Source organism: Lemur catta, chromosome 2 (genome assembly GCF_020740605.2).
Source record: "Lemur catta isolate mLemCat1 chromosome 2, mLemCat1.pri, whole genome shotgun sequence".
NCBI lineage: Eukaryota > Metazoa > Chordata > Mammalia > Primates > Lemuridae > Lemur > Lemur catta.
This window is the reverse complement of record NC_059129.1, coordinates 114,224,757-114,239,423: the sequence shown is the minus strand read 5'-3', so window position 1 is coordinate 114,239,423 and position 14,667 is coordinate 114,224,757. Positions and strand designations below refer to the sequence as shown.

At 37.3% G+C, this 14,667-nt stretch overlaps 1 protein-coding gene across 1 annotated transcript in view; it reads right to left on the bottom strand.

Annotated features, from left to right (window-relative positions):
- RNF217 (ring finger protein 217) overlaps window positions 1–14,667 on the bottom strand; it is a 100,804-nt gene that overhangs the window by 23,181 nt on the left and 62,956 nt on the right. Inside the window, exon 2 of the mRNA XM_045544290.1 lies at window positions 8,929–9,162. Within this exon, the coding sequence (XP_045400246.1) occupies window positions 8,929–9,162 (234 nt within the window). The remainder of the gene's footprint in view (window positions 1–8,928; window positions 9,163–14,667) is intronic.

Here is a 14,667-nt window from a genome sequence, read left to right as displayed (position 1 = left end):
AGATCAAAATGCTTCTTGCTTCAAGATATCTTCCCTATTCCTCCCAATCAGATTCAGTATCTTTCTTATGAAACTTCCATTAGGCATGTAGATGTCTAATCTTCCTAACAGCCCACAAGTTCACTGAGGACAGAGATTGTGTCTCATTCATCCTGGATTTCTTGAGCTAAGCAACACAGAACTTTCGGCACATGGTAGGAACTCAGCAAATCATTTGCAAAATGAATTATTTTGCACACAGTTTAAGTACCACATATCACTTAACATTAAATGAATTCAAAGAAACCAATATATCTAATTTAAAACCAGTGGCTGAGATGGTATCACTACTTCCTAGATTATCAGATGATGTTTACTAAATATTTCATCCTCATGACATATTACGCAGCCTCATGATTAATGCACAAACTCTTCTAAAAAGAGGCTGCACTGCAAGTGTTTCAAGAATAAAATTATCATAGTTAGGAATATTGATTAACTTGCCCCAGAATTCACAAAAGATAACAGACTTTCAACTTTTGAATCCCCTTAATTTTTCCAGAAATCTTTACTATGCGCTCAGATGACAAGTACAGCAATCCACTTGCTCTTAGCCAGTGGTACTTTCTCCTGACAATTCATCATGCCAAATAAACAACCCACAAAATAAAAAGAGTCTAAAACCAAAGAGCACCCCAGATAATTATTTTCTTGCCAAATTCTATACATTCATATACATATCATAATTTTAACCAAATCAAAAAATCATTACTTATCAAACTCAAAATATTAGACAACACCCATGTGCAAATGTAGCATTGCAATTATAAGAGCTAACTCAGTTTTCCAAGAAGAATTTGCTTTATTAGAACTTCAGGTTAAATAGATACTCAATAATGAAACACATTTATCAATTCAGTTGCCCATTCAACAAATATTTATTGAGCACCTTCAAGTAGTAGGCATTGGTTATACTGATTTTAGGCAGACAAAAAAATACAGAAAATACTTGTCCTTGAGGAATTTACTAGGGGCGGATAGGTATGCAAGCACTGTCCAGAAAGTATCCAGCCATGTTATATTTTATTGTTATATTAACAATGGCTGGATACTTTCTGGACAGCCCTCGTAAACCCACAAGAGCTAAAAAATCACTTAACAACTGCTAGAGTAGAAGCTTGGACAAGTGGGTACCATGAGAAAGAGGCTTTAGGCTTCAGGGAAGGCTGGAAGATACATGTTGCCTTAAGCAATGAGTAGAATGTCACGGGTCATGTGATGGGGTAACACTTTGGGCAGAGGGTCCAGCCTGAGCCACCACACAAAGGCCTGAGAGCACATGCTGTGTTGGGGAAACAGCAAGTGTTCTAATGTAGCTGAACAGAGATGTCACTTCAGCTAACTCAACCGTGAGCCTTGCTGAAGTGTCCAATAAGTTCCCATAATCCTGGCATGTCTCCCAAAATATACTGTGGTCCAGAAACCCCTCATATGAAACATGTAAAAATTATGGCTATCAGGCTAGGGTGTGTCCTAAGGAAACTAACCAATAAGGTAAATAATCAGGAAGTCTTGTAGTTATAAAAAGATTTTTAAAGAACTGAAGATGCTTTTCTTGAAGAGAAGATGCGAAGAAGTGCAGGGTGTTAAAGAGAGGAGAAAAGAAGTCTTTGATGCATGGCTTCAAATTCTTCAAGGAAGCACTGTCTGTTCCCTTATAACATCAAATCCTAAAGCCATATGGTGGCAGTGGAGGGAGATTCTCCTTAAGGGAAAACATGGTTTGACTTCTTGCTTTGAATCTTATTCCCTGAGATTTCACTGTCTACTTGGGGATCTCTCCCTGCATGGATGTGCCAGTAACATATGGGCTTCATGGGGCTCCCTTGAATGTAGCCCAAATGTGGCCAAGTGATTTTGCCATACTTTGTCACAGCACAACTGAAACACAGTTGGAAAAGGAAAGAGAAACTTTCCTAAAGATTGGGGACCAAAAGCAGATAAAATATGCCAAGAGTAACACCTGACAAGATAAGCTGTACCAAGATATAGTGCTTATGCATATGAATAACCTTGCTGACCTCCCTCAAAATTAGTTTCCAGGCTCTTTTTACATATGCAACACATTATTCATTGCACAATACATTCACCCCGCGAGATACTAGCTTTTAATTTCAGGCGGAAGGCATGCTTTCCTAGGACAGCATGCCAAAACTTGGGAATGGGAGTTATTTAAAGAGTACTTACTCTCTCCCTAATTTGAGAATCACTGTTGCATACCAGTTCCACCTTTCTCCTATCACCTGAAAACACTTTTAAGTATTTATAGACTCTTTGAAAGCAAAGCCCAGAGAAGTATTTGAGTCTATTTCTTGTCTGAGGACCCACTTTTTCACTAGCGAATATAAAAGTTACTGGAAAAGTCTGTCTGATTTGTGTAGTCCAAACTTCTAATCAGAAAACTGTGGCATCATCCTGTTTTCAACAGGACACCTTATTCTGAACACAACACAGTAAGGCTAACATCTGACAAAAAGTATACACACAAAGTAGCAGGAGGGCCATTTGATTACACAGTGTATAGGAGGAAATGGGCATAGTCTCTGTCACTACTAAGTGAAAGCAAGAGAGAGATAGACCTCAGCCTGAAGGTAACAACGAATTCTTTCAAATTAGAGCGTTTTGAAAATGGAAAGGAATGATTCTGTAGATGTAAAGTTCCTTAACAAAGGAAGTGTTCAGAGTCTGAATGGCCAACTGGTAGGCATATTGTAGACCGGATTCATGTGCTGTGTAGACAGCTCCATTAGGTTCTCTTACAGATCTAACAAGGTAAATATGGAAAGGCAGATGTACAGAGGGTGGTAGATGAGAAAGAACTCCACTTCTTCTAGAATATCTTCCAGACCATTTTATAATGAACACCAGACTTGGCTTTCTTTAACCCACTATCCTGCTGGCCATCAGAGAGAAATGATTCCTCACTTGTTTCTTGTGCTGAAGACCCACGGGATCACACGATGAAGTGAAAAAACAGTTCTCAATACCACTGCAGGTCAATTTATGGTAGCTGTAAGCCTCGATTATTATAATTATTATAATGTTTTTAATAAGGTCAGATGGAGGCTAAAATATCAGCTAAATTCTGATATTTGGCTGTTAGAAGTACAAGCTCAAATAAAAACTTTAAAAATGTTATGATGGCTAATTTATACATCAAGAAAGCTAACAAAGAACAACTTTAGCAAAGCACCTCATTAGTAACTGAAGGGAGACATGCACTCCAGTAAAATTTAGTTGGCTTGCATCATAGCTGAGTATTATAAATTTTTTCAAGGGTAACATATAACACACGCTTTGTTTAAACTGGCTTCTTTAAATAGGGCTATAGGACTTCGTCTTTATCGCCCTCATAAATCTATGCCAACAACAACCATTTAAGAAACTACACTTGTTTTCTATTGGCTCTTGACACGGATGATGCATTAATTCCAACAGAAATCGGAGTGTGTCATAAACTAACCTGACCTTGCAGGGCTGATGCACCATTGGATTCTTTGTTTGTAAACACTGTCAACTTAAAGTGATGGTGTCAGGGAAAAAACAGAAGAACAAAGGAGCGTACTAATCATGCTTTCATGGACAAGCTTTAACTATTTTTACATTTGGAAAATGACCAGAAAAAAGCTTAAGCATATTTTAAAGTGCACCAAATAGGAATACCCTATTGATTTGACTGTATTCCTCAAGCCCTTAGAAAAATTATTTTACCACATAAGGAAATAAAATATATGTGCATTTTATAAAATATGATTTCCACCTAGAGAGTTTACAATTATAAGGGAGAAAAAAGAATGCTAAAAAGGTAAGAACATAGAAAGAGTTTTTCCAGGACATTCTATTGGCTTTTTTCTTTCACCTTGTGATGCATCAAAAGCATCACTGTATAAATTACGAAGTTTCTGCTTAACATTTGTTGGAGGAAGAGTGGATATTATTATTAGTTTTACCTCAAGGAAAGCAACAAGAGAATTCCCTCTAATTTGCTCCCTGTGTTGACAGGCATGGCCTTCAACTCTCACTCCAAATCAATATGAAAAGGGGTATTATTTCTTAGTCTACATCCGGAATAAGAATGAAACCTAGAATTACATCTACCTCAGTAAAACTCCTATGAGTAAAATAATTACTTTGAATCCTTTGCAGATATCTCTTCTCTTCCATGAAGAACTGCTATCAATCTCCCTACCTCCCAAAGTATATTTTCTGATTTTTATGAGTTCAATGACAACCCCCTCCACTTCCCCAATCTTGATGACTCCGTCAGATCACTCCCAAACCATGTTTTGCGGACATTTCTTTGATGTCCAAGAGTCTTCAAACTTAACACTATCGATATATTTCACATTGAACTAATTTTCCCCTCCCCACACCTGTTGCTCCTCTAACATAGTCAATTTCATCCCCCCTTTCTGCCCACCATCCGTCACCCCATCTTTTATTCCATCTCTATTCTTTTTGACTCCCCCATCCCCTTCTCAATACCCACGGTTGCTCATTCTGCTCTCTTTGCCTAATAAGGGCAACAACCATAATAATTTCTAGTATGTGCTGAGCACTTATTATGTGTCAGACTTGGTGCTAAGCGATTTATGTATGTGATTGTATTTAATCTTTACCACATTCTTATGACACAGGTCTAAAGATGTGGAAACTGTACTCAAAGTTACAGAGCTAAAGTGTTGCAGGCTGAGCATTTAAATCTAATGTGAAGCCAGTGCTCTGAACTATCTTTTCCACCTTGCTAAATTCAACATTTCCAGGCTGAGTTTAATGTGTTTACTCTTAAACGAAGCCTTGCCAATCCCTCTTGTTCTTTCTTCTGTGCTCTAAGTATTTTCCTTCTACATTTATTATAATACACGTTGTTATTTACACAGTGGCCCACATATTAGTTCCTTCAACAAATATATTTTTAACGCATACACCACCAGACACAGTGCTTGACACAGGTTATCAGCAGCGAATGAAGCAAGCCTGGACCCAGCCTCCCAGAGACCAGTTAGGAACTTTAAGCAAATAACCACACAAATACACCATAAAATCCTAGATGATAATTGCTATGGAGAACAACTTCATGTGTGAGTGACATGTCTGTCTCCAGGCATCACATGAGGGCATTAGTGTTGCAACTTCAACATTTTTTATTTTTCCACCATTAACTTATTCCCTATATTGATATGCAGTTGGTGTTGCACTAAAAATTTACAGAAACTTTTCACGTTAGATATTAAATTTCTAATTAGAAATTGAAGTTGATCTTGTAGAAATGGTATAGTAAGCCTTTTTGGAATCACAGCAAGAGTTACAGGGAGAAGAAGAAAGAAATACTCTGAAGGAAAAAGTAAGACTGGATTTGACAAAAGGCAAGGTTGTCTCAATGTAAATATCTCAATTCAGGAATGCACTTGTTCTATTTGATATAGTATGAAGTTGACAATGCTCAGAACATAATGAAAAATTCTATTTACTCAAATTTCTGTCAGAAATGAGTTGCTGAATGAGGGCCTAAAAAGATAAATGGACACCTAAGAGTTCTGGTTATTGCTTATCGATACATTCTGTTTTCCCTTCTTTCATCTGCTGAGTATGAAAAATTTAACAAGCGGTTTTTATAAAAACCTATATAAAGGAAACCCCCAAGTATGGTATTTTAAATATCAAACTTCATGTAAGAAACACTCATTTGGCTATCAAGTAGCTGTAATGTTTTTGAACAATTTTAACCTGCTATATTAAGTGCTTATGAATTGACAGCAAAGCCATAATAAATGCTCAAAGAGTGATACCCTGGATCAAGACACCTTAACTCAATGACTTAGAATAATATTACAATAAACATTACAAAGGTTTTATCAATAGATAACAAAACCCACTTAAGGCGGTAAACATCATATAGAGATGTTAAATTGCTCAGAAATGGTAGACATTAGCAGTAACCTTTTCTTCCCACTTTTGTTGCCTTACAATGCAATTTATTACATTTGAGTACTTAAATTCACACCTCTTAAAGTTGTGATAAACTACACCAATCTGGAAGTGGGTTCTGTTATTGGGGAAACTAAATTTTAAAAAATACAGCAAAATGAAAATTGCCTATCTGTTCACCACAAAAAACAAGATCTTGGTATCAGTATAGGATGCTCTCTGCAGCCATGAATGCCACTGTTGGTTTGCCAGAGTATCCATGTTAGTGCTCTCCTTACCCATAATATGCAGACAGGTATGGGCATGTAAATCAGACAGTTAATGTAGAGTGTGGCAGCTGGTCCAAAGGTAGTGAGTTATCTCACTTGATTGTTCACAGTCAGTTATAGATAGAACTCCTTGTTCTACTACTTCCCCCCCTTCTCACTACTGCATTTGACTAGTCTTAAAAAAAAATGGAGAGTGTGGTGTTTAATGATGAAAAATGCTATATAAACATTACGAAAGTAGCAAAAGTTATTGATTCAGGAATTGTTTGAATCATCCCTAGAACTTGTACAACATAGAACAGGAATACTATTTACCTCTTCTGTTATAGATCTTCTCTTCTACAAGAGTAAAGAAGAGCAACACAAAATAATCATCCTCAAATTCTGTGGTAGCTTTACTCTTGTTGAAATTTGTCCAATATTTTCACTTTACAGTATATTGAGATTTCCATCCCTCATCCACCCCTGAGGGATTTTAACTGTTTCATCATCAATATTTATTTTGTATTAAATTCCACCTCTCCCAAAAGCAAATTTTCTCTTCCTTTGCTCATCAAAAGAAAATAATTGAGTTTACTAGATTTAAGATTTTGATTCACTTACCCCTGTTTCTTTTTTCACCTACAATCCAATTGATCAACATTGGAGGAAGCATGATCATTGGGAAATGTTATTAGAATATTCTTGGTTCACTCAAAATTATACAAATATAAGATCTTATATGTATCAATTTCTACATATTTCACTCTCAATACATGTGCATTGTGATAAATTATGCTCATCACAACATGATTTTTGGATGAAACACAACATAACATTTTATGTTGCCATTAATTATACCTCCTTTTACTCATTTCTTAAGAACAAGACATTCATAAATTGCTCAATTATTTCCACTTCGATTCAATTTTATATAAATTTTAATTACCATGAATTCCAAAATTAGTATAGTCTGAGTTTGTATGTATCTAATTTGAAACATTATTTAGAAAAAAATCTAATATCCTAATTTATGGAAAACAAGTCCTTCTAAAGCTATTAATTTCCTGAAAACATACAATAGAAATAAAAATAACTTAAAATAACCTAAGGTTATAACAGAATCAAATAAAAGTATTCTATTGACATTAAGTCAGCATTCAGCATCACTGTAGGGTAGAATTTTAAGTTATACAGTTTTGCATCCTCAAAAATGACACTTTTTACATAAGGAAAAAAAGGTTTTTTCAAATAGTTATGCTTTAAAGAGACTAGCCTGCACAAAAACCATACATTAAAAAACTAACTATGAGAGTCAAGTAGTTTCAAAGAGCAATTACTCATTAGGAAGCTTTGGCTAAACTGTAAATATAATAGCTCATTATTCCAACTGCTGAGGAAACTACTTGCTAAACCACAGTCCCCTCAAAACTACAGGATGAGTAATGTAGCGACCATTGCGTCCAAGACACAGAACATGGGCGAAACTTACCTTAAATGGAGATGACTTCAAACAGCCTTTGAAACCACTTCATCCTGCCATTTTGCTGTAATGACAAGGATGAAAACTACTGCCACAGCCTCACTCATTTTCTGCTTCATTTACTGCAAAGGTCCTCTACTCTGCTGTACCTTGGTCACCTGGTGAGCCTCAAAACTTTGCAAAACAATTGTTCTGGGGTGAGCCTGGGGTGCTGGTGTGTCCAAAAGCTCCCTAAGTAATTCTAATGTAGTCAGGGCTGTGACTCAATGATCTGCTGCCACAGTTGTTGCCTTGGTTTCCCAGCCTTCAGTCTCATCCTGTTGTAAGAGCCTCTGTGAACACTGCCAGAATGATCTTTCTCTAATGCCTATGGAATTGAATCCAAACTTCTGCACACAGTGTACAAGACTCAACATGACCCACTCTTACCTGCCTGACCAGCTGCCTCTCCCCTACCCTCTCTCTCCACTAGTTCTAGAGGCAGTTGTTTCTAATATGCCTGGCCCCAGACTCACGGCTTGGGCACTGACTGATTCTTTGATCTGAAATGCTCTCCCCAGTTCTCCAGCCTGGAGAATTGCACCTGCTCCGTGAAGACATTCCTGACATCCTAGCACCCATCTCTCCTTTGAGTATCCTCAAAGCACCCTCTGTACTGAGTTTTGGTGGTTTTTTTTTTTCTAAGCATACTGAACTGTCATTTTCTAACATATGTCTCTTTCACCTTCATTAGACTTTTTTGAGGCAGGGACTATATCACATTTGCTCTATATCCCCCAAACTTAGCACACTACCTAGCATATACTGGCATTCTATATTTTCTGAATAAATGAATGGATACCATTTTATACTATTTTCACTTATTATAGTCAGAGCTGGGGGAGATTTACATTGGGACCACTGAAAAAGTCATGCTTACACATAAAAAAAAAAAACCTTAGTATCTGATAATAGTAATGACTATCACTCTGAAGATTAGCCTTTCAATTAGGTTACCAGATGAATTTTCAACAAGTTTAAAGTGAAAGAAAAAACTTTAATGACATCCCTGAGAGTACTCTCTTGTCATCAGCCTCCCCAAACCACAGGTTTTCAAAATCACAGCTGATATACGCTCACCTTAGGCTCTGGTAAAGGAAGGAAGCCCCCTCAATGCCCACCACAAGTTGGCCTAACTTGGCTTCTCCCACCATGTGGCATCTAACCCGCAACTCTGGTGAACGCGCTTACTTTGTATTTGCTTTCTGATCTGGAAGGGGTGGGAATATGTCCTTTTCTCTTGAAGGTTGTAAAGTGCTTGCACTGAGGACATGGCTTGGTGCTGGAATCAATACGGCCAAGTTCCAGGAAGTACTTATACTTGATGGAGTCTTCATGGGTTAAGTTATAGACAACGGTTGTTTCTTCCAGGAATTCAAAACACTCTGTGATAGGGCATTTGATTTCTACTTGGCCAAGTTGTACCTGTGTGAAAGAGCAGATGGAAGAAAAAAAAAAAAAAACACTGGTTATTAAGTTTCTTTGTGTGTGTGTCTGTGTGTGTGTATGTAAGTATCAATTATTGCTTATTTCATGACCACAGTAAAGGATTATCTGTAATTTCTTAAGATAACATAAAGAATGGTAATCGCCTTGATACCTGTATTAGGCAGTACTAAAATGTCTATCACTATATAATGCTTCCAAAACGATTTATAGGGTGTTTAAGTCTTCTCTGATCATTGTATTTGTGAACATCCATGGGCCTAAGCCACAGGCTCACTAAAGAAGCAAATTTCATCCCATCCTTCTGGAAACGGCAGGGTGCAAGGTGAAACTACGGCAGGGTCAAACTACGTTCAGAAGATGTGCCAACTACAGGAACTGCAGGGTGAGACAGCATTTGGACGACGTGCCAACTAAAAGGTGTTTTGGATTTTCAACCTCACTACAGAGTACGTCAGCACTAAACTTCAAGAACGTTTTATTACTTTAAAAGTATAATATCTAGTAGCTTAAAAACCATTACCAAAAATAACTGTTTCCCCTGACCCTTCCATGTCAAGAACATGAAGTAGTTTCTATATCAGCAAAATCACAGGAACAAGTAACAAAATTAAGCCAACTACAACCGTGTAACACAAAACAAAAAAATCCTTACAGATCTGGCTGCTACTGAGGTAATTTACAAAATTAATGTATTCAAAGGACCACAGAGATAGATTTGGAGGGAAGAGAGCATATATTTGAATGCTACATTTAGCATTAGGTATGGGATACCAGATATGGCTAGTATTAAAGATTATGGTAAAAGACTAAAGCACAAAGTGTAGACACAACTAATGTTTAAAAGGTGAAGAAAATAAACCACTCTGAAATAGGAAGTAGCTAGAGCGGTTTCCATAAGCAGTGAACATTAACTCTTTATCTTCTTGGCATCATAATCTCTTTTTGTCCTTCCTAATGTAGTAAACGGAGGCCCTCAACACTCCAAATGGAAAACAGTGATGAACCTTTCTTTTTCACTTGGCTGAGTCTGACTTTCTGAGAAATCAAAACACATCCACTCATCCACATGCATGAGAAAAGCACTCTATGAAGACTCAGGCAGTAATGGGAGAAAGCCACATAGTCTGAGGAAAGAAAAACATCGGCACAGAGAGCCATTTAAAAGAAAAAACTAAATTCATAGTAACTTTTAACTTTGCTCTTTATCTGGCACAAACTTGAGGAAAAGTGTTAAGAAGTTACTAGCTGAAGGACACACGGGAATGACATGTTTAATACCAGTAAAGGACATGAGCTAAATGGATAATGAAATAGAAAAGTCTGGTTTGAACAAACCACCTTATTAGTACTGACCTGTTGAAAGTATAAATGGCTGCAGAATTTTATGCTACTATTATAATACAACATGGTCCAGAGAGGTTTTTAAAAAATATTTGCCCAATGTTTCTACTTTTTTTGATGAGTCTGCTCACAGTGACAATCAGATTTTATTATTACCCATGTTATAGTGTTATGGTAATGCTGTTATAACCCAAATTGTTTCATAATAACTTTTTTTAGAGTTATACCTTAAGAAAAAAGTCCTCCTGAGATTTTTTTATATAGATTAAAAACTCCTGTGTACCAAAATAAGAACCTGGCTTAATGAAGTATATAACTAAAACATGTGAAAAATGATTAAGTGTTTCCTCTTTTAACATTCCATTGACATTTATCAAGCCCAATTTTGAGCCCCGGTGCTGCGTTAGGTGTTGATGCTTTGCAGGTGCCTATCAGTGAAGAGGCAATCAGGGCACAAAGTGGTGAGTGCAGGGTACCAGGGGAGGAAATGGGGAAACGGCAACCTCAGACTTGGGAGGTTCAGAAGAAGCTTCCTAGAAGTGAGGTTTCAAGTGAGATCTTAAGGTTCGTGGGGCTTAGCCAATCAAGGGTGAAGGTGTTCCATGCACATAGAAAAGACAACATGGGCAAAGGCCTGGCAGTGAGAGAACAGTGCACACTAACACACCCCAACCAGACCAACTTGTATAATGCCAAATGCACCTGCATCTGAACTTGAAGATCCCAGCCTTGGGAGGGGGTGCTTAAAGATGAGCAGTAAGACTGAACCACAAAGTGTACATATGGAAAGATGAGGCTATGCAGAGGAACTTGAATCAGAGCACAAGAGCACAGTATGAAGGTGTCTTAGGAGTCTGAATTTTTTCCTATAAAAATAGAAAACTATTCAGTTTTCAGCATGTGAAAGAGTTTCTTTTCATCCCACAAAAAAGTGGCTCACTTGGGCCACCTCAAAAAGCTTTTATTAATTGGGGAGCAGTAGTACACTTTAGTGGTTAAAAGCCTCAATTTATTCCCAAGTCAGTGTTTGAATCCAGCTTCCCTCACCTATGAGTTTATTTAACTATATAAATGGTAACAATGGAAGCAGCAATTTCACAGCCCCCCAAGAACAGTCAGGTCTTATGGAAGGGAATGTAGTTTAGGGACTAGAACAATCGAGGCAGCGCAGTGGGGCAGGCTGTCTTGCTGCTCCTTTAGTAGAGGGTGTTCATTACTCCACCACATTGGGACATCATCCAACATCTAGCCAAGCACCTTGTCTTGTACTTCAGAGTTTCTCAAATCTGTTTGCAAACCTTTTATTTTCCGTAGAACATATTACTTCCTCTTGTTTTCATACTCTCTGTATTGACTATTCTATACCTTCTCTTCTTTCTCAAAGCTCCCAACCCCCTCCCCTACTACACGGAGCCAATGACCTCATATTTTATTGAACACACAGAAGCAATCAGATGCATATTCCCATATTTTTCCACTATCAATTCTTCCAGTCTATGTCCCCATCTTTTCTGTCCTACCTCCTCGTACAGTATAGGGCCGAATCTATTTCCAGAACAATTGCATATGAAGCTCTTAAAATGTTTGTTGAGAATGCAAGTTTCCTGGCCCACTCAAGACCTACAGAATTTGAAACATGGCTGGTAAACCAGTAATTGGCAGTTTGGAACAATTACTCATACACTTCTTTCAATTACTCATACTTCTTCATACTAACATTATCTTCTTTTTCATAATATAGTGTTTCTCATAACCCGTGCAATCTCTTGGCCTTGACATGTATATATTTTTCAGACTAATTTCCTCAAAAGTTCACTAGTAAGCAAGTAATCATGATTAAGAAGAGTGAATTTATTTATTTATTCAACAAGGTATATATTCCATTAATTCATGAATGCATTTTAAAAACACATTTTACTATCTCAAAAGTCGATTGTTTTATAATCAGTATTTGTAGCATTGTGCCGTAGTTTAATTTGCAGTGTTTCTACTTTCCTGGTGGCACATAATCCAGTACTGCATCCTACAACTGACCGCATCTTAGATTTCAGTGAAATGTGGTTTTTATTGGTTAGACACTACGATGAACTTTTGGAGAGTTGAGAGAGAAACATAGGGTTTCCACTGGAATGAAAGGGATGACAAACAAGTAAATAAACAAGGCTACTCTAACCAGTGTTTTGAAGGAATCAGGGGAGGTATCTCTAAGGAAGTGACAGCTTGAGCTGAGAACTGAAGTGCCTGTCATGCAGAGAACTTGGGGAAGAGACTGCAAGCAAACAAGGACAACGGCCCAGGGAAGAAGGTGCCTGATATGCCTATGTTCAGAGCACAGAATTGAGTGGCCCAAACACATCCCAAGAGAGGGAGAGAATGGTAGGAAATGCAGAGTAAGGTGGGAGACAGATCACACAGGCCTTCTTGGCCATGATAAGAAGTCTGGATTCTATTCTAAATTCACTATGAATCACTGGTTTTAAGAGGAGGAAGGACATGCCCTGATTTACATTAAAACAAGTTATTCAGGTTCTTAGAGAATGGGCTGTAGAGGAACGAAAGTGAAGCTTGGGAGAACAGTGGCAGTCTAGTCTGGATTGCAGCGGCTCTCTCACGAGGGGCACATGGGCACTGCAGTTGTCCAGGCAGTAGATGATGGGTGGCTCAACTACGCAGCAAGTGGGAGCCAGATACGGCTTGTATTTGGGAATCGATGAAATTTTTAAAATGGACAAATAAAAATTGTACATATTTATGGTTTGGAAATATGTTGTGGAACAGTTACATCAAGCTAGTTAACATATGCATTACCTCACGGGCTTATTTTTTTGTGGTGAGAACACTTAAAATTTATTCTCTTAGCAATTTTCAAGTTTACAAATATAATATTCTTAACTATAGTCACCATGTTGTACAATAGATCTCTTGAATGTATTCTTCCTTACTGAAATTTTATATCTTTTGACCAACATCTCCCCAATCCCTCTCCACCCCGCAGTCCCTGCTAACCACTATGCTACTCTCTGCTTCTTTGAGTTCAGCTTTTTAAGATTCTCTATAAGTGACATCATGTGGTATCTGTCTTTCTGTGCCTGGATTATTCCACTTAATGTCATCCAGGCTCATCCATGTTGTCACAAATAACAGTATTTCCTTCCTTTTTAAGGCTGAATAGTATTTCATTGTGTATATATCACATTTTCTTTATCCATGCATCTATTGATGGACACTTACATTGTTTCCATATCTTGCCTATTGTGAACAATGCTGCAATGAATATGGGGGTGCAGATATCTCTTCAATAAACTAATTTCATTTCCTTTGCATATACATGTAGTACTGGGATTGCTGGATTATATGGTAGTTCTATTTTTAATTTTGGGGGGTTCCTCCATATTGCTGCCCATAATATCTGTACTAATTTACATTCCCATCAACAGTATACAAAGGTTTCCTTCTCTCCATATCCTTGCCAACACTTATCTTTTGTTGATAATTAGCCATCCTAACAGGTATGAAATGATATCTCATTGTGGCTTTAATTTGCACTTCCCTAATGATTAGTGATGTTAAGCACTTTTTCATATATATGGCCACTGATGGCCATTTGTATGTCTTCTTTTAAGTATAACCAATGGGATTTGGTGATGAAGAGAGGAAATCAAGGGTTATTTTAGGTTTTTGACGTGAATAGCTTGATGACTGGTGTTACTTACTGAGAAGTTTCTAGTAAAGTATAGTTTACATGAGTATATGAAATTTGCTGAAAATGTTTCACTGAAAATTTTTTACAATAATGAGAACAAAGATCATACACCCAAAAAGATCATACTGAGCTCCTACAATATGACAGGCACTATAAAGGGCCCATGACATAAAGTAGATTAAGGCATGAATCCCACCTTCATGGAACTTGAGAATGTAGCAATTAAAATAGTGTTGATATCCTCTTCTAGTAACTTGGGATTTAATGGTACTAATTCATTTAATCCAATGTTTTAAAAACTTTTTATTAGGGATATTTACAAACATATGCAAATGTTGGCAGATTGGTATTATTAATCTTTAACTAGCCATTTTCTAGTTTAAACAATTGTCAACTTATGGCCGATCTTGTTTCTTCTGTGCCATGATCCATATGGC